Source organism: Acromyrmex echinatior, unplaced genomic scaffold (assembly GCF_024713525.1).
Source record: "Acromyrmex echinatior isolate Ae372 unplaced genomic scaffold, ASM2471352v2 Scaffold21, whole genome shotgun sequence".
Taxonomy (NCBI): domain Eukaryota; kingdom Metazoa; phylum Arthropoda; class Insecta; order Hymenoptera; family Formicidae; genus Acromyrmex; species Acromyrmex echinatior.
Window position 1 is genome coordinate 479,246 of NW_028259055.1, and position 20,741 is coordinate 499,986.

At 29.0% G+C, this 20,741-nt stretch overlaps 2 protein-coding genes across 5 annotated transcripts; both read left to right on the forward strand.

Moving 5' to 3' along the window:
* Window positions 1-453: 453 nt before the first annotated feature.
* On the forward strand, window positions 454-11,216 carry LOC105145172 (B9 domain-containing protein 2). 4 transcript variants are annotated; one of them, XM_087416385.1, is made up of 5 exons: window positions 455-709; window positions 10,163-10,428; window positions 10,505-10,611; window positions 10,688-10,948; window positions 11,038-11,216. In XM_087416385.1, the coding sequence occupies exons 3-5, from the start codon at window positions 10,524-10,526 to the stop codon at window positions 11,214-11,216; spliced, it is 528 nt and encodes a 175-aa protein (XP_087272511.1). In that variant the 5' UTR covers window positions 455-709; window positions 10,163-10,428; window positions 10,505-10,523. The 4 variants fall into 4 exon arrangements, with proteins under 4 accessions (XP_087272512.1, XP_087272513.1, XP_087272511.1 ...); XM_087416386.1 differs by lacking the exon at window positions 10,163-10,428 and having other exon boundaries at window positions 454-709; window positions 10,451-10,611; XM_087416387.1 differs by lacking the exon at window positions 10,163-10,428 and having other exon boundaries at window positions 454-709.
* Window positions 11,217-11,366: 150 nt separating this feature from the next.
* On the forward strand, window positions 11,367-20,736 carry LOC147906547 (uncharacterized; the record flags this gene model as incomplete). Its single annotated transcript, XM_087416363.1, has 3 exons — window positions 11,367-11,729; window positions 16,142-16,375; window positions 20,605-20,736. Coding segments are annotated over exons 1-3 (729 nt in total), but the record flags the coding sequence as incomplete, so codon positions are not given.
* Between the last annotated feature and the right edge of the window lie 5 nt (window positions 20,737-20,741).

Below are 20,741 nucleotides of genomic sequence, written 5' to 3' on the forward strand. Positions count from 1 at the left end.
AAATATTTTTTATGCCATTGTAAAAATCGCCTCGTTGATTGGTTGTTGCTTCCACTGCTTGACGCTTGCATGTGAATGCACCTTTATTCTGCTCCCCACTACTCGAGGTTCTATCACAATATAACCAGTAGGGACATTTCAGGTGCGTTTATTTTTTACGCTCATGCGCTGTAAGCTTCATTCTACCTTTATTACTTGCTACTTGCGGAAAAAGGATAGAATGAAGCTTACAATGCGTGAGCGTAAAAAGTAAACGTACCCTTCGTGTCGGCATCTTTGATCTATGAGACACGCGAGCATCTGCTATGTTAACATTTACATTAGAAATCATGTATTGGAATACATAGTTTCTGATAGGTTGAAATTCTTATTCTCTGTTCTCTGTTCCTTTTATTGTGTGGAGCCCCTAATGATCAACTTCCTATGAGCACATAAGTGAACGAACCTGTTATTACTAGCGCGTCGTCATAGCGACGCGTCTATCAACATTGGAATTTATCAGTCAGTAATAGCTATTAGTTGTGAATGAAAAGATCTTGAGCGATTTATGTAGAAATCTTATTCAATTTCAATGAAAATTTCGTTTTGTTTATAAAAAATTATATTTAATAATTGAACAGTATATTCAACATTATATTATATTTATATTTTGCATAAAATATAATATACTATCATATCACGTTCAAGTGCATACGAATAAAATGTCACAGTAAGTAACTTTAACGTTTTTAATATATTTTTTCTATACCTTAATGTTCTATAATTTAATTTAAGGAGTAAAAATATAACTTGATTATTTGTACCTTTCGATGATGGAAGAGAACATAGTTGCTTATTTAAAAAAATTATCCATTTTACATACATATTTTCTTAAAACGTATGTAAAATGGATAATGTGTTTTCTTTCCACCAATTGATTTATCTCATTATTCTGTTGTAAAAGTATTAAGATACGATTATCAAAAAATTAATAGTTTACGAGTTATTTAACATTTTGTGTCAATTATGCCAAAATAATGTATGAAATATCTCGTAAACTATTGTTTTTTTATATAAACTACCTTAATACTTTTACATGCAGAATAATAGAGGAATATATATCATATTATTTAAAGAAAATTAAATAATTCCATTTTAAAAAATGGAGGTGATCTTTATGTCTTTTTGGCGCCACCATCTAGAAGAAAAACAACGTGACCAAATTACGTCTCCCTCGAAATCATGCAACTTTAAAACTTTTCTTTCTATTTTTAAAAACAAGCGAATTATTTAAATGGTCTGTTTTAGATGCCTCACCTTGTATTATGTTGTCAGTATAATGTTATAAAGAATATTTTTTTAATAAATCATAAGTTTTTTTAACACAATAGCAATACTTAAATACATAGTTTAAAATATAAATACAATATATTTTCAATTTATAACCATTCATGCATGTAAAAAAAGTATCATTTTCAAGTTACTGAATAATTAAATTTTTTGAATAGCCGACATTTGAACTATTTTTTCTTTTATAATTTAGAATGTCAATTTTAAGATATTGAAACACATTTTTCCTTTAAACATTTTTTTTTCAGAGTTTAATATTTTTGTATGAAAATTAAGTGCGTTTTTCTTATTTTGTTAACTATATTCAATTATAACAGTTTATATACAATTTGTTATAAATACACATGTGTACAAATGCTTTTTAAAGATGGCAAAATAAACGTAAATATCGTTTAACAGTGCTTAAGTTTTATACAGTGCTCGCTAACAATTCCAGCGAATGAATATTTGCGGAAAGTATGCAATTTTAAGAAAAATATTTTAGACAAAAATTGTTTAAAAAGATTTATTTAATAATCTTATCAGTTTGACTTTTGGGTAGCGTCGCTAATGTCAGGTCACATCGATTTTTTTAAATTGGACACCCTATTTTTAATTCCAGAATCTAATAGCCGATGTCAAAAGCTCTTCAAAACACTACAATAAAGTTCATTTTCATTAAGTTTCAATACTGCCATTATTAGTATTTCCCAAGATGTCCGACTGACGACTACCTCTTGTATGTTGTTCAGAATCATAATGTGGGTAACATTTGTTAAGATCAAGTTCATTGAAAATTGTTTCTCTTATTTTCATTTTTGCACTGAAAATTCATTTGTACATAAAAATAAAAATAAGAGAAACAATCTTCAACGACTTTCATTTTAACAAATGTTATCCAGGGCATATTCTTCAACAACATTTAAAAAGTTTTACTTTAAATACGAAGCGCTACGGTATGAATGTTAAGATGTTGAACTACTATATATATTCATATAAATGAATTAATTTCAGAAATGATAATTGCATGCCGATATGGTTGTCAGACTTTCAACGCAATCAATCTGAAATATTAATAATCCCCCCAAATTTCCCAAATTTAAAAAACTGTAATAAACTTATTGCGAAAAATTTATATTTGTAGTAAGAGTGCCAAAAACTAAAATGTATAGTAAGGGTTAACTTCGTTTTGCCATCTTTGACAAAAATTATATATAATACAAGTTGTATATTAGGTGTTGGAATTAATTCGTAGCGTTTTTTAATGAAAGAATGTTATTTATTTCACATGAGCATTAAAAAATACATTAATGAAAGTACTTCCCATCACTTGTAAAACGCTACGAATTAATTCCAACACCTAATATAATTAAAGTTTTTTCCTTAGTTGTCGAAAGATTATATGTTAGTGTCATTAATCATCAATATACATAAAGGAGGGAAAAATAGTCAAAATTGGCCTTGAATGAACACCTTTAAAACCTATGCAGTTGTCATTTTGAAAATCCGTACATTTATGGAAAAATGCTTATTTATCCAGGAAAGCTTGAGAAATCTTCCAAAAATAATAAAATAGGTCGTTTAAACGATCTGCAAAAAAAACTCATTTTGTTTCTAAACAGAGAGTTCTTTCTAAACAGACATTCAAGATATGATCCTAAACATTCAAAAGGTTTTAGCCGTCATCAAACACCTTGCGTAATGCTAATGCCGACGGTACTGTAACTTTCAAGTCTTATAACTCGAAAAGTACTTTAAAAAAATGACTTTATTATAGTTTTTTAGAAAGCTCTTGACACCAGCTATTAGTTTCTGGCATTAAAAATAGGGTGTTCCATTTGAAAAAATCAATTTGACCTGATATTGCCGACGCCCAAAGTCAAACTGATAAGATAATTAAATACATTTTTTTTAAACCCTACAACTTTTATCTGAAACATTTTTCTCAAAAATGCTTTGCCGTCGAGATATTCGACCGTTTCCAGACTTTTGCTACATCCTTATACACACACACGCGCGCGCGCGCGCGCACATACACACACACACACATACACACACGTATACATATATTTGTGAATCTTCCAAATAGTGTATTCTTATAGTATTTCATGATTCAACTTAAATGTAAACACATCATTAATTTTGAAATCTATCATCGTTTAGAAACAAAATGAGTTTTTTGCAGAGCGTTTTAACGATCAATTTTATTATTTTTCCCAAGCTTTCCTGGATAAATAAGCATTTTTCCATGAATATACGGACTTAAAAAAAAAACAACTACATAGATTTTAAAGGTGTCCATTCGGGGTCAATTTTGGCCATTATTACACTTCCTCCTTTTGACATATTCTAAACATATAACTTAGCATACAGGTGGCACTTAATTTTAACGTAAATTATTAATTATTTTTTATTTTACCTAAAAATTTCTTAAAAGTTTGATTTTGATGAAATGTCTTATAAATAGTATTCTTATTTTATTTGGAGTTACTTTAAGAGAGAGAAAAAACTCCTCTTATTTTCCAAACAGATCACGTAATCTTTTATTACGCGCATATAAGTTGATCTTTCTATTTGTTCTGTATAAAAACATCGAAATGAAGATACCAAGAAGAAGGATCAGTAAGGCTTTTTGGTCCTTGACTGATTTCTATTAAATACCTTTTTTTGTATTATAATATAATCATATACATATATTAAAAATAATCATTATGTTAATAAAAAGTTCAATTCATAAAACTCTAATTAATTATTAATTTAGATATAGTACTATAATAATTGAGCCCTTTACATGACTAATGAATAAAGTAATAAAATATTTTCGTTTATCATATTGTTTAATTATCATATTTACATTATTTATCATATTAACATTAATTATCATATTAACATTATTTCAGATTATTTGTCAACTCCAACGTAAAGATAAGTTTATAGTAAAAAAATTTCTTTTATTACTCTTCACATATATATATTCATTAAAAGATGAAATATAAATAGGTGATCAGTTTTATTATTAATTGCCTACAGTCTTAAACCTCTACACCGCAAGATTGTAATCATTGTAGAAATTTTCTAATTTTTTAAAGTTTTTTAAAAAAAATTTTTCGCAATAACAAGTATATATAAGAAAATATATTGTAAAAGGTGAAATAAACGTGAAATAATCGAAGTTTTTTAAGATCGCAAATGTAAAGACCTAACAATGAGTAATTATAATGGGGTTTAAGTTAGATCTTTAATGCTTAAATAATATTTTCAGCGTGAATTTATATATACATATTTTGTTTTGCAACTGCGCAAAATTATATTGTATTAGGTGTTGGAATTAATTCGTAGCGTTTTTAAATGAAAGAATGTTATTTATTTCACATGAGCATTAAAAAATACATTAATGAAAGTACTTCCCATCACTTGTAAAACGCTACGAATTAATTCCAACACCTAATATTTAATATTAAAATGCAATCTTAATCTGAAAGAGTAATTTATAAAATTTTTAAGAATTAAAATTTTTTTAAATTGAAAAAAGTTGTGAAAATAACAAACTTGTACTATTATACATTACAACCTTGGTGTCGAAGCATAAGTTTATAGACAATTAATTCATTCATTCGATGGTGTAACATTAAAAAATGACAAAACCTCTCGTACGTATATCACAATCTGTGATGCATACACAAATTGTATAATCCGGCGACCGTCGGATTGGCTACCTCATAAGAGGGCTAGGCTGAAAATGTGTAGATTGGTGACTTAATACCTATAGAACATAAAACCGCTGATCTGTTTCTCTTAGCATAGCCGAAAGTACAAAAAAAAGGTCAATTTTCGATACATATTTTTTTTGTGTGAGTACATGATAAGATATCGGGATGATTTTTGTACAGAACGGAAGAGGATAAGCTATGAAACAAACTTCATCTGCCCATCTTCAGTCCGCCGCAACCCCTCACAGACTATATAGGGGAATTCAGTAATTATCCTACTTCACAAGATATCAGAATAATTTTTTTTTATTCGAAAGGTAAAAATATTCACAATCGGAGTGCACATGTCTGCCAGTCTTGAAATGGTTGCAAAAACACGGCAGACCGAATTTTACGTAACGTAACTGAAAGCAGGATGTTATACTATATAATGGTGTACTCGGGAAACGGCCTCAAGTAGGGGCCCACCAATATGAAGACGAGATCCATTGTATCATCCCGGCCATATTAACTCTAGGTCAGCTCAGACCTGTTTTTTCCAGAACTAGAGCAGGTCCTTGACCTGAAGTTGACATACCTGCTCAGGCTCGAGAAATACTGAGCCCAATAGGAGGATGTTATATAAGTTTTTATTATTTTTATCGACATCTAAATAAATTTCATCATTGGAAATGGGATTTTTAAAAACAGAAAATAATTGTTTAGTTACCATGCTCGAGGAAAATGATGAAAATCGGGATTTATTATTGATTATTGAAATGGTCATATGAACGTCTTTTAAGCATTGTACCCTTTAAAATAAAATCGATTGCACATTTATGTGCCGAAAGGCGAGTAGTAAATGTAGAGATAACATGCGTGTATCATCAGAGATAAGAACCTCATGGTTCGTCACTCCCATAATATTCAAAATGGCTGTGTTCAGCAGAGAACCGCTCACTGAGCGCTTATTGAACAAAAAAGGGATTAATCTATGATTAATATATTCGTTAATATGTTCGTATTTAATATGTTCGGTATTAATATGTTCGTTTATTATAATTTATAATGTAGAATAACTTGTCTGTTATAGATAATCTTTAATATCATATTCCTTACTTATTTATTACTATTTATTATTTCTCTAATCCCAACAAACGAGAATGAATTGAAATGAATTGAAATGGATTCAAATTTTCAGAAATATTGATTCACGAATGTTAAAATGAATGCTTTTCAATCCTGAATGCATTTTTATTCATTTATAGGAATTGCATGGAGCACATCTCTGCCTTTCAAATATAAAAATAATATTAAGTTTTTCTGTGCAATTGTGAATACTATTCAATTCAACATTTTGAATAAGAAATGCAGTTTTTCAATCCAATTGCATCCAATTGAATTTAATTGAATCCAATTAAATTCAAAAAAAGTATTCACTGTTTAAAATACGCATTCGAATAGAAAAAAATTTCAGTTCATTTTAGTCCATTCTCGTTTGTTGGGTAACATTTAATATTGTATAATAACATTAAATATTGATAAATCAAATAATTACAAACTGAGCTTTAACAATTGTATTGTGCGACATGTAGCCGTGTCTTATACTGAAGTTATAACAAATTGTGATGTCCAAGCGTATTCTCATAATAATTATCGAGCTAAATTATATAAAATTATTAGAACGAAATTAACAATAAATAAATAATAAATAATAAATAATATTTAAAATTTACATGATAAATGCAAAGACAGATCGCTCAGATGAAATTATCATTATTGTATGCTCTCATATTACTGACGTGCTTAAAAACGAGATCTTTAGATGTTGTCATTATTTATGAATATTGTAGTTGATTTAGTTATTGAAGGCGTGAAAAATAGGTGGAATTTGATACAAGATAACACTTATCTTATTGAATAAGTTTATCAATTAAAATTAGTTCTCAATTCCACGTTCTTCACGTTCAAAAATTTTATAAACTTTTGGAATACCTATGGGGCCACCTTTATCCCCCATAGTAGCAGACGTAGTCATGTGTGACTTAGAAATGAATTTTTTTAAATTATTATCTGTGTCCCCTTCGTTTTATATTAGATATGTCGATGACATTGCACTAGCTATTAATCAAAATTACATTGAAGTATTACTAAACACCTTCAACAATTATCATCCAAGAATTAAATTTACGATGAAGATGGGACTCTTAATTTTTTGAAAGTTATTCTAATTAAAGAGGATACTACTATATATGATTGGTATCAGAAATGATTGGTATTTTCTTCTTCGAAGCGATACTTGAATTTTAACTCGAAATATCCCTTAGTACAAAAAACAAGGCATTATATTAGGATTAATTGACATTAATTTACTTGTCTCTCATCCAAGGTACCATCAAAAGAATTTTGACAAGATATATATATATATATATATATATATATAATTAAGATCCTTTAAAACATGATTATCCATTAAATTTAATCTTTACCACCATTAGCAGAAGATTGCATAAAAAGTTCGAGTTATTAAATAGTAAATTAATTAGTAATAGCAATAACAACACTAATGAAACAAAGAAACGAAGGTTTTTTACAATTCCATTTGTTCCTTATATCACTGAAAAAGTTCAATACTTCTTTAAGAAAAGTTCTCACATAAGCATGACATACAAAGGTGTCAATAAATTAAAGAAATTCATCCGTGTCAAAAAGATGAGCTCCCTGTTTTCTTATAGTTGAATTTAGTGTATAAAATAAATTGTAAAGATTGCAATATGTCTTATATGGGACAAACAGGTAGAATTTTAAAAACATGCATTAAGGAACATAGAAATCATATTAAGTGGAATACAACAATCAGTTATTACTGCACATTGACTTGATTTTTCACATGAATTCGACTGGGAAAATATAAATATTTTAGCTGAAGAAGAATTTTTACATAAAAGATTGACATCAGAAATGATTTTCATAAAAAAAAAACAAGTTAATGATTTAAATGTTAAATGACACGGAATCTCTCGACACGGTTTATTCTAATTTATTCACAAGGACTTACTTCCTTCTCCTTACCAGTCTTGTCAACATATTGTATATTGTTTAGTTACGATTAGGTTGGTCATATGAGAGCGAGAAACAGAATCTACACTTTCTCTGAGAGAATTTTCTCATTTTTAAGCACGTCAGTAATACAATAACGAGAGCATACAATAACGATAATTTCATCTGAGCAATATGTCTTTGCGTTTATCATGTAAGTTTTAAACATCATTTATTAAACTATAATATATTATTTCTTATTTATTGTTAATTTTGTTCTAATAATTTTATATAGTTAACTCTGTAATTATTATGAGAATACACTTTATCACAATTTATTATAACTACAACATAAGATACGTCGCACAATACGATTGTTAAACCTCAGTTTGTATAATAATTATATGATTTATCAATGTTTAATCTTATTATATTAAATGTTATCAAGATATTAAAAAGGATCCGTAATAGGATCGAAACGTCTGTCATATTATATACTAATTGAATAAATCCTTTACACGCAAACACTCTATGTTTGGTCTTTCATAGGCATAATATTTCGTTGAATAAAAATGCATTCAGGATTGAAAAGCATTTATTTTAACATTTGTGAATATGTATTTCTGAAAATCTGAATCCATTTCAATCCATTCTCGTTTAAGAAAATAATGAATTGTTATCCTGGATTCTCATTTAAACAATAGCGCTTTGACACCGAGCATGATTGGTGAAAAATTGAGGGTAAATTTTTGGAAGTAAAATTTATCTTCATTACCCATTTTTCATCTGTTTTTAGATTTTGTGATAATATATTTTAAATGTTTACAAATATAGTGTGATTTTTCTATAAATTTTTTGTTTTAATTTTTTGTTTCTAATGCCTCGCGCGTATGTGCTCCCATCACGCGTGATAGCATAATGTCTCTCACGTGTGTACCTTTATCATGCGTGATGGCAATATAATGGCGGTCTTGCGTGCACAACGTGATTATCATTCGTGACGGCAGTATCAATGCTCCCGTTGATTTATAATAACTGTTTTATATGATCATATACTATTATCATATGATTTTTTACACTCGCACATATGCGTCATTATGTATGGACTGCATAGTACCATCATTATGCTCGCCCGTGTGCGACCATCATATCATGAGGGCGATGTGATGGCGTTTTTGCACGCATAGCCTGATATTCACGTGCGAGGGTTATATGAGTATTAAATGTTATCTGCGATGTGCACGCGTGAGGGCAATATGATCTCGCACGAATTGTTATCTTGGATAATTTTCTTTTTCTCGTCTTTTTTTTTGTCTAATATGGACCGTGTTTCGAGCGTGCTGCTAGTACTGAAAATTTATAGTTTACGTTATGTATACTATAGATTTTCATTATTGGCAGTGTATATTGGAACGGCTATAGTTTAAAGACAACACTTTTTATATCATGGCCATTTTTAATACTTTCGTTAGTATAATACTTTGGCGATGCTGACATAAGTCGGTCGCGTTTCTCTTATACAGGGTGGGCCATCTATTGGTACGTTTTTGAATTTCGTCGTATGGCAACACCGAACGAGCTACAGACCCGAAATTTTGACAGTTTATTAGTCATACCGTCCGCGGCACGAAACAACATGTTTTCTCTTGAAGAGCGTTTTGAAATTTTAAAAACTTATTTTCAAAGTCAGTGCTGTGTCGCCGAAACTGTACGAATTTTGAAAAGAAATATGGGTCGTGATAGAGCACCCACCGAAGGAGCTATACGCAAATTGGTGAGGAAAGTTCGTGAGAAAGGGATATTAGTGGATGACATTATATTACGACTGTTTTGAGTGAAATTGGCGCCGAGGTAGTCCAAAATGTCATTAATAATTGGGGTGACCGAATGGCATACTGTAAGGCCAGTAGAGGGAGCCACATGAACGAAATCGTTTTTCATTCTTGACGCGGATACTTTTAGCTTCACAACAAAAAAAAAATTAATAAAAAATATCAATGTATGCTCATTTGATCGCATTTTTAAAAACGTACCAATAGATGGCCCACCCTGTATATCTAGAACTCTAAGTAGGTGTTTGTTAGATTTAGAAATGTTTTATTTTCAAATGCTTTTTTGATTTTCAGTGAGAAAAGTTATAAAATTATACCATAATACAAATGATTAAGGAATTGAATCGAAATTGTCACTAACCGAATTACTATTAAACGATAAATTACAAGAATAAATCCCTTTAATACGAATTTTGATCATTTTCTTATGGATGGATAAAAGTATTACTATTATATTCAGCGGCCCAAAAAAACGTAAAATTATATAACTTTTGTTGCATTTTTGAGACAAAACTCAACTCATTTTACTATCCGTCCTTTTTTGTCCAATGAATCCATAAGTAAGTGTTTTTTTTTATTAAGATTGTTGTAGATAAATATATATCCTACACTACTATATTTTGTATATTTTATAAGTGCAACATGATTTCATGGGATGGCCGAGTTGCATATAGTTGGACAAATTTCATCCGCAAAAAGTTTTAAACAATCACATCTACTCTGTAAATGGAATTTTTACGTTGGTAGGAGAAATAAGCCCATGTCTATTAGTTAATAGAAATAGATTTGTCATGTCAATAAATTGTGTTATTATTGTAGGTAATGGTTGGAAAATCATATCAGGACATGAGGAAGGACAAACGCAAGAGAGCTGCGATTTTTATACTAATAATCCAGTTTGGGATCATCCGGTAGATTTACATTACACAACGCAGACTATACAAAATTCTCCGAAGTTACTATTACAAGTGTTTGGCAGAGATAATTATGGAAGGATAATATTTCTTTCATATGGAGTATATAATGTTCCAATATCATCTGGTTCTTATGTTTTAGATTGTCATACATGGAAACCTATTGGTATATGCACTGAGTACAAAATTTCATAATATATTGCATTTAAAAAAATTATCATTATTCTAATAAAAGTTTATTAAACTTTTATACAGGTACTTGGAAGGATAGATTATATGATAAATTCCTAGGAAATAGTTTACAATTAAAATCACCTAGTGTTTTAATAAACACATTAGATAGGTTTGAAATACTAACACAAAGCATGGGAACAGTGATCGTTCAATTACATATCTTAACAAAAAATTTCGATAAATTTGGATGTCAGTTGTGAACAGATGATTATAAAAGCAATGGAAAGTGCATAAGCAATCTTCAATTAGAAAGTCTTAACAGATCTAAGAAAAAGATCTAATTTTGAGCAAATATTTATATTGATATTTATATTGATATAATGCATAAACAATATCAATAATTTACAACAATGTTTTTTCTTCCATTGTTACTATTAGCATGTATTAATGTGGTAGAAGTAACGAAAATAGAAGATATATCAATCTGTATAAATGACACAGATTGCAAGGAGTTAATAAACTCAACCATATATACACAGATTCCTGAAATTGATAATTCATCTTTAAAAGACTTATCAAATAATACAGAAGAAGATAAAATATTCACTACTACCATTCCAACAGAAATAATATCTTCAAGAATAAATATCAACTCAACAGAGCAACTAGAAGTACAGTCAACTTTCACAACAATATCCTCGCCAGTAGTGCGTCCAAGTGGTTATGAAATTCTTACACTTGGAAAAAAAGAGATATGCGAATGTGACTTGATTGTACGTGCAAGTATCATTTTTTAATATAAAATATTGAAGAAATAAAAATAAGGCCAAATTTTTCCTCGCGATGGAATCTAAACTATCTTCAAAAATCCTTCGTTAGATCTCAAGAAGTAAGAAAATAACTATCATTTATTCGAAAAGTGGTGAGAAAATTATGAGAATACCGCAGTAAGTTATTAGGCTTTAATATTGTGTTTATACGTGAAAACTTGGAAACTAATCGGAACTTATTGGTTCATATATATAATCATATCTTATATTTTACAAATATTCAGAAAGCGTATATAAAATTGTAATGATGCACCCCTAAAAAACTACATCGTCCCCGACAGAAACTCTAGCTGAATGCCGTCGCACCCACCAGTGAGATGCAACAATGAAGTGCGCCCGCTTTTTTAACAAATCTAAAGATAATTCACAGATGACATTCGTTCCGCTGGAGATTTCTGAATACACACGAATTTTGCCGAGTTCTGTTTTCTCCCGCTCATATTGTTAACCGATTAGTATAAAAGCTGCGATTTTTTTTCGTGCGCGATCTCTTTTCTGTACCGATTCTGCTCCTATTCCGCTATCTTCCAATTCCGAATCTTCCGGTTGCGAGCATATAAAAGTGGTAGAGAGTATTTTACCACTATCATGCGTTTTCGATCGCAACTGACTAGTATATTTTAGAAATCATTATTGCATCGATCTCTGAGGCAGAGTGTATTTTGTCTTGTTGATAATTTTCGGTTGCCGCTCAGCGAATACCAGTGCGACAGACGAGAGTTTCCGTGACGTATTCTGTCAGGTCGAGCATTCTTGGTCACTGGCTTGTTTGCTGCCGTTTTCGGCGCATCGATATAATTCCAGGGATAGAGAGTGCTCTGTCTCTGTCGTCTTTCTCAACCGTCGATTCCTTCGTCGAAAACCATCTTGACAGTAATAAATGGGTAGAGTTTTCTTCGCCTCCGCCGAATGTTCTCGACCGTTGAGTGTCTAAAACGCATTCTTGGTTTTCTCCATTGCGGAGAAAACTCGCGCGCTTTACCGCGACCGCGATTTACTGGCGCATACCCACGAGTCGCGTCCGTACAGCGAAGCCGAAGGCAATACCGATTCGTACTGCGTTACATTTACACACACAGCATGCATACACATATCTTCGTACAAGACTGTATTATATTGCTTATATCTAAATACATGATTCTTTACTACAACATTAAGTACACGAATCCAATTTATTTGCATCTCGCCTTCCGAAGCGAACCTATTTTGCGCATCATTATCAAAGTTTCCGGCGAGCGCACAAAATTGAAGTTGTTACAACGTTAAAATCAACGTATTGGAGAACAGTCTTTTTTATACCAACTTTAGCAAAAAGAAATAGTATTTTTCTTAAGTCAAATACGCGTCGATTTTGTTTTATTTATAAGTTGCTTTAGTATTTTTTACATGCATAGTTCTTAATGTTGGCGAGTTGAGCTTCTGCGTGCGAACCAATAATGGGATTTCAGCCCTGAGTAAATAAGTGCTTCAACCTCTACTTTCCCCCATCATAATTAGAGTCCGAATAAAACATCGAGAATGATATTTAAGAACAGGCACATATACGATTACATTTTGGGATCCTTGCATTTTATTCTGTGTTTATTATGTTTCTTATGCAATTTCCTTTTCCTTTCGCTAATAGTACAAATTTATAAAAAAAGAAACAACATAATGTATAAAAAAGTATCGAATATTACATCCTTAATAAAAAATGGATACGTAATGAATGTAATTATCCAAGTATTTCATAACGCAAGACATAAGATAGACTGAAAGTGACCAAAATGATTAACCGGATTATATAATGAAAAAAAACCTCTCGTCCCAGGTCGTATTAAAATGTTTATAGGATAATATAAACAATATTTTAGGATAATAAGTTTTCATGGAATTATTTACAATACGAATTAATAAAAAAGTTATTACATACAATTTATCTTTGCAGATATATACAATACATGAAAGCAATAATTCAACAAAGAACAGATGCTAATAATTGTTTGCTAATCTTGTAACTGCTAATCTTCGCTATCTATAATGTTTCTGGAATATGTGTGATATAGGAACGCGATCGATAGGCGAGAATGATACTCCGTTAAGGATTTTTATATATTCACGTGACGCTTTCTGAGTATGCGTGCAATATGGCGTATGATTCTGGGCGTGTTAATGAACGAACTATATACCTGAATTCTTTTTAATTGAATAAATTATTTAATACTGAGGACACATATCTGTCCTTTCACACTTCATGCCTTTTACCCCATATCAACAGTTTCTAAATATTATATATATCTTACATACTATATTGTTTTTATATCTAAATTACATATTATTTCTCCATATGAATTTATATTACGTCTATTATTTGTGTATATTTTTATGTCCCACAAACTATGTCACTAATTATATTTATATACGTATGTTTATTATTTTTAAATTTTGATAATGCAATTACTATGAGATAATATATTCATAGACGTGCAAATAATGTGACCCACACATCAAGTTTTTTTTTCATTATAATTTTATAGTTGACCATTTTAGTCATTTTAAAACTATTTTATGTGTCTTGCGTTATGAAATAATTGGTTAATTGAACTTATTTTGTATCCATTTTTTATTATAAGAAGAACGTAATATTCGATACCTTTTTATGTTTTTGGCGTGTATTTTTTCTTTCTTTAAAGAGGTTTTTTCTTTTTAGAAATTTTACTGGTTCTTGTAAATTTTTGAAAACGTAATAGTATAGAATTTAAGTCTTTTAAAAATAAAGAGATAGTAATAATAATAATTTATTGAATACTAAGTCAATAATATATTATATAAAAATAAAAAAAAAAGGATGAAAAGGAGAAATGCAAATGTTCAATTCGCAATGGCATTTTCCGATAACAGATATGGAATTCATTTTCCTTCTTTGTGAATCTTTTTCGTATCATGTAAACGTTTAGTAACTATTGTACGATCAATATTTAATTTTCTGGCAAATTCTGAAGTGGATTGTACTGGATTTTCGTCCAATGATTTTAATGATCTTTGTCATCAACATTGAACCATTTTTGTCTGAACCGTCTGAATCGATATTCACATGTCTTAATTGATGGAACAACATTACCATAAATTTCTATCAGAATTTTGACCTTCAGTTGCCGTTTTCTTCTGATTAAAAAACAAATTCATGTCGAAAATGTTCCTTAGGAAGCTCCATTTTTTAAATGGTATAAACACTATGCTTACTACATCTATTATTAATAAATGAATTAAATATCATGGAATAATAGTATAGCATTAAGAAACAATAGCTGCGATTGAAATATCTTCAATAACACTGACATTAGTGCTATCTCTTGCAAAATCTTCAAAATTAAATCACATTCCTAATATTTTTGTACACTTGGCATTGCGATGCTACCGCGTCACTCAATAAAAAGTGCACACGGAATACTTACATTTAATCATTAAATATTATGTGTATTTCTTAATATTATTAATTCTCGTACATTATGAAAGGATAAATAAATATTAAATTTAATAAAAAAATTAAGTTGAAAACACAAAATAATTTATTAAAATGAAGAATGTAAAATATGTACTTTATTTTTGTTACACAGATGATTTCCTAAAATTGGTATACGGAAGATTGTTGGTTTCTATGTATAAATCAATATTAAAACTTAATAGCTTACTGCGCTATTCTTATAACTTTCCCACTTCTCAGATAAATGAATTATTTTCATACTTCTTAAGACCTCACGAAAGATTTTTAAAAGTTAGTTTAAGTTTCATTGCGAGGTAGAATTTGGTCTTACTTACTCCTTTATTAAAAAAAAATATAAAAAAAAATTATTTTACATTTAAATAGATATAAGTGAACTATTCGCTACACTTTTCTCCGTAGCTCCGTATGAATGATAAAGATAGAATGACACAATAGCACTGATGCTATTGATATAGTGCTACTCGAATGCAGCCTTAGCTGAACATATTGCAGAGTTTACCTTTTCTTTTTCTCCCCAATGTGAAAAGAAGAATGGGAAAGATGAAGCGCGAGAAGTTCAACTGAAAAGAATAGAATCCTACATCAATGGCGCAAACTTTTAATATAAAATTTCAGCCAATATATTTTATTGGATACTAATGATGTACGGCTACCCGAATAGTGAAAAAATATTAGATATTATATTTTCCGGATATCTGGTGTATCTCTAATTTGAATTATAATATCATGATGCAAAAATATTATATTACTTAAGTTTACTTATATCAACAATTGATACATGTATATGAATAATAGAGCATACGATTACTCTATTATATACATTATATTTTATATATAATATATAATACAATTTTCCATTTTGTTTGTGCAGAAATCTTCTTGTAACATCAATTGCTGCTGCGACATCGATTGTAATCATTCTCATTTATCTGCCTTTTCGTACTGTCAAAATTATCATGTGGAGCTTTATGACAGTCGATATTGCTATAATCGTAATTTCATACAACGAAATAACACACCTTTTATTTTTGAAAAACTTGCAAATAACTTGTTTTGCATTCTTTACGACAATCTTCCATCTATATACAGTACTAACAATAATTTGGTAAGTAAGTTATATATGAAAATTATTTGTAGAAAAATATCTACGAAGTCGTTTAAAAAATTTTGAGTCTAATATAGGAACAAGTACTTTTTCGGTTAAATTCAGTTTTATTTTTCAACATAATCTGCCTTTAATATATATAATCGATATATTTTTCTCAGCGCGAGATATATATATATATATATATATATATATATATATATATATATGTATATATACTCCCACTCCTTTAATCTATTAATCAAATAATAGTTGGTGTCTTGCTCTGCAAAATAGCCTTCTATGGATGCGATGACCGGCTCGTTTAAAAATCTCTGTCCTTCGAGCCAAACTTTGAGCCTAGGAAATAGGTTGGTGGGGGCTAGATCTGGCGAATACGATGGGTCAATTCGAATCGCAATTCGTAAATTTTTGCAATAGCAACTGTCGAAGTATGAGACGGTGCATTATTTTTAGATGGAACAGTACTTTCTTCTTCTTCATATGCGGTCGTTTTTTCATAATTTCTGTTTCAGCTTATCAATTAATAGCGCGTAGTACTATAATTAATTAATGAGATGCATAGTATATAATCTCCATTATTTTACCTTTTTCATGATTGTCGATGAACACAAGTCCATAATTATCTCCCAAAAAACAGTTGCCTTCCCGTCCGTCTTTATTTTCTTCGGAACAGATTCATTCTTCACAATCTACTGTTTTGACTGTTCCTTCGTCTCAAGAGTGAAATAGTATTATATTATAGATCCATGTTTCATCAACAGTTATTAATCAATGCAAAAAATCTGCTTAAACCGCTAACAGAACCTTAGAAATATTCATTCGAATGCGTTTTTGGTCAACAGTGAGTAAGCGTTTCACAGGTATCTTTTAAATCGTGTACAATTGTAGTACTAGAATGATTTTGACGAGTAATGTCATCTTCATGTTGAGGCTCAAAACTTTTCAAACGACTCTCGTATATGTGTATATTATTTACAATTATTTTTAATGATAAATTTTAGATAAAAAAAATTTCATACGACTACAAATCGAATTTTTTGTATTTATGCAGAAGAATATTACAGTAACATTCATATTTAAAAAATCAGCATTGATATGAATCTTTTCAATATTACTGACAATCAGTATTAAATGTTTTTCTTAGAAATGTATTATATGATTCTTATGCAATATGATTCCTTTGATTACGTGGTACTACGAAATAAAAAGAAATAAGACACTTTTGAAGTGATGTAGTGTATGTCTAATGGAACAAAAAATGATGGCATACGAGAAAGAACTCCGCATAATCTTATACGAAATGAGTTTCGGTTAAATTGCTTCAAATTTTAATATTTTGTAGCTTATGTCCTAAGGATATCTAGAAGACGTTATGTGTCTTAGGAATGTCCGCTATATGTCCATATAAACGTTGAATATTATTATCATAATCGTTAATATCATTGTTGTTATTATTATTATTATTATTATTATTATTATTGTCATTATTGAGTCGTCAATGTAGTAATATAATGGACATACAATCATAATTACTGTACAAAATATATATATATATATTAGGTGTTGGAATTAATTCGTAGCGTTTTACAAGTGATGGGAAGTACTTTCATTAATGTATTTTTTAATGCTCATGTGAATAATAACATCTTCATTAAAAACGCTACAATTCGTCCAACACCTATATATATATATATATATATATATATATAAAATTAATTCAAGTAATTAATTAATTTTATTTTTATAATAATTATATAATTACGGTCATTATATTATATATTAAGTAAGAATATATAATATTAATGAACGAAATTAATAATTACATAACAATTGAAAACGTCTTCCAAATGTATATTAGCCTTCTTCAAAAACAATATGAAGGATAGAAATGTGTATTTTATTAATTATATCGAGTTTAAGAGATATCAATTTTATCGTATAAATCTTCAACTTTTCAAACAATTTTCCGGCAATTCAGTTAATATAAATCCAATTTTTAAAACCATTTTATTATTTTTAATACAATTTTGCAATCAATGGAATCGACATCGATTTGATATCTATATTTTATTATCATTTCTTATTGGAATATATTCAAATAACGTCCATAAAAAGTCCATTTTACGCCCTATCGAGATCTAACAATGTCCATTGGACAAAGGCGGTACATTGTGTGTCCGAAAGATGTCCATCAGACATCATCGGGACATTCAGTGCTGCACACATAGTATTGTATCGCATTACACATGGACATCTTATTCGGACGTTTCGACGTCCAGACGACGTACCAATTAATATATTAAGCAAAAAATATTAATATATTTTTATTTTTATTATCTCTTCTTGCTTTCCTCCTTATAATTTAACCCAAAACTGATGTTGTCAAAATTTATATAAATATATTTGAAAAAAACTTTAAAAAAATCAAAAAAAGACATGCATATAGCTTGAGAAAACGTATTTTAGAATTAATAAAATAAAATAAAAGAATTGATAAAAAATATTTTATTTAAAAATTTAAAGTAAAAAAGTATAACATCATAAATTTACACTTACATGGCTTATTTGAGCACCTTACATATAACGTTTTTTACATGCGGTGCACGCGTGATTGATGTCATAAGGCAAACGCAGGCCTATTATATCGATACCGATTTTTTTTTGTTCTTCATATGATCATCTTATTTCTTATCATTTAAAAGATATACACATTGTTATAACTAATCTCCGTTACAACTATCCCCAGTCTTCTCTATATTCACAGAGATTTAATTAAATATAAAACTATAATTAAATGAAATAAAAATGCGTTGTTTAAAGTACAAACATTTCCCATAAAAAAATAATATGGAAATAAATCTTCGAGACGTAATAAGCAAATTCGAATAACGCTTGCGCGTACATATACCGAACAGTCAGCGGTCGGTTCCGCATGAGCGCTCAGACAGCCAGATTTAGAAGAACGAAGGATAAATGTGCATAATGTACAAATAAATCGTATAGAAGAAAGGACAATTTCTTAATAAATATCTTGCATATTTGTATGATAATTTACTAAGAAGGCCTTGATAGGACACTACTTTATAATTAAAATTAAAAAATAGGATTACGAGCACGAACTGGATCTTTTAATGTTCAAATTCATAACAATAAACAAATTTACAGTTTCGATACCGATTGGGTCATTTTCAACGTAAGTCGCAGATATTTAAATAAAAACGTTATAATGAATTAAATTAATCATTTTTAAGAGAAAACAGAATCTTTATGAAAAGTATGATGATATTTTTTGTAATTAGTATCTTGTTGTGTGAAGGTTGAATATAGAGTCCTTATGCTATAACAGTTTTATTGTAGAGCTTGATAAAGCAATATAAATGAAACCGTTAGTATAATTTTTTGAAAATTGTGGAGGTTGATGTAGAAACCTCATTCTAACAGTTATTGTTAATCTTGATATGAAGATAGATGAATCTATTAGTACAAATCTATTAAATACAAATCTATTAAATATGGCAATAACGGTAAAATAGTAGAATGTAATACCTTGGTGAAAATAGTCCAATTAATAAAATTGTAATTGTAATAATTAAAGGTATACTGTTACGATCAGGAAAATTAATTATCAGAGGAACGTTGTAAGTAAAATGATACTGAAGAGTAAAAAAATAAATGGGAATGTAGGAAAGAACATGATATATTAGAAAAATTAATGAGAATAATATATTAAATTCCTCTACTTACTCTCTTAGTTTAGACATGTATTATAATTTAAAGAAACGTTTTCAATTTGTTTTCAATTTTTTAAATATTCTTTTCTTATTATATTGATACTATATTACAACTTTATATTATGTAAATTGTCCTAATGGAACATTATTTTAACTCTTAGTATACAGTGATGATATTTCAATTCTTTACTATAGGTAATAATTGTTTTGTGTCGCTAATTAATTTTTATTACTGCTACAAGTAGACAAAAATTATTAAGCAATTTTTACATATACTTTAATATCTTTAGAAAATATTTATAAAGTTGCAGATTTTAAAAAAATAAAAAATAATGATCGTTATTTAATCAAATTATTCTAGTATTGTAATGAAAAGACATTTATAGAGAGAGATAAATTACTCAATCATGCGTATATATAAGGATATCAATATTAGAAATATTAAATATATTAATCTCCCTTTGTTGTTTTCAATTAACGTGTTTGTATTTTTAGGTATTATATGAGGAAGAGCTATGGAAAATAATAGAAATGAACAATTACAAATGGGAAATAAGACATAGTAAAACATTATTCAAGTACAATTTGTCAAAATATTATCAACATGGAGATATATTGTGGAAATTACATGA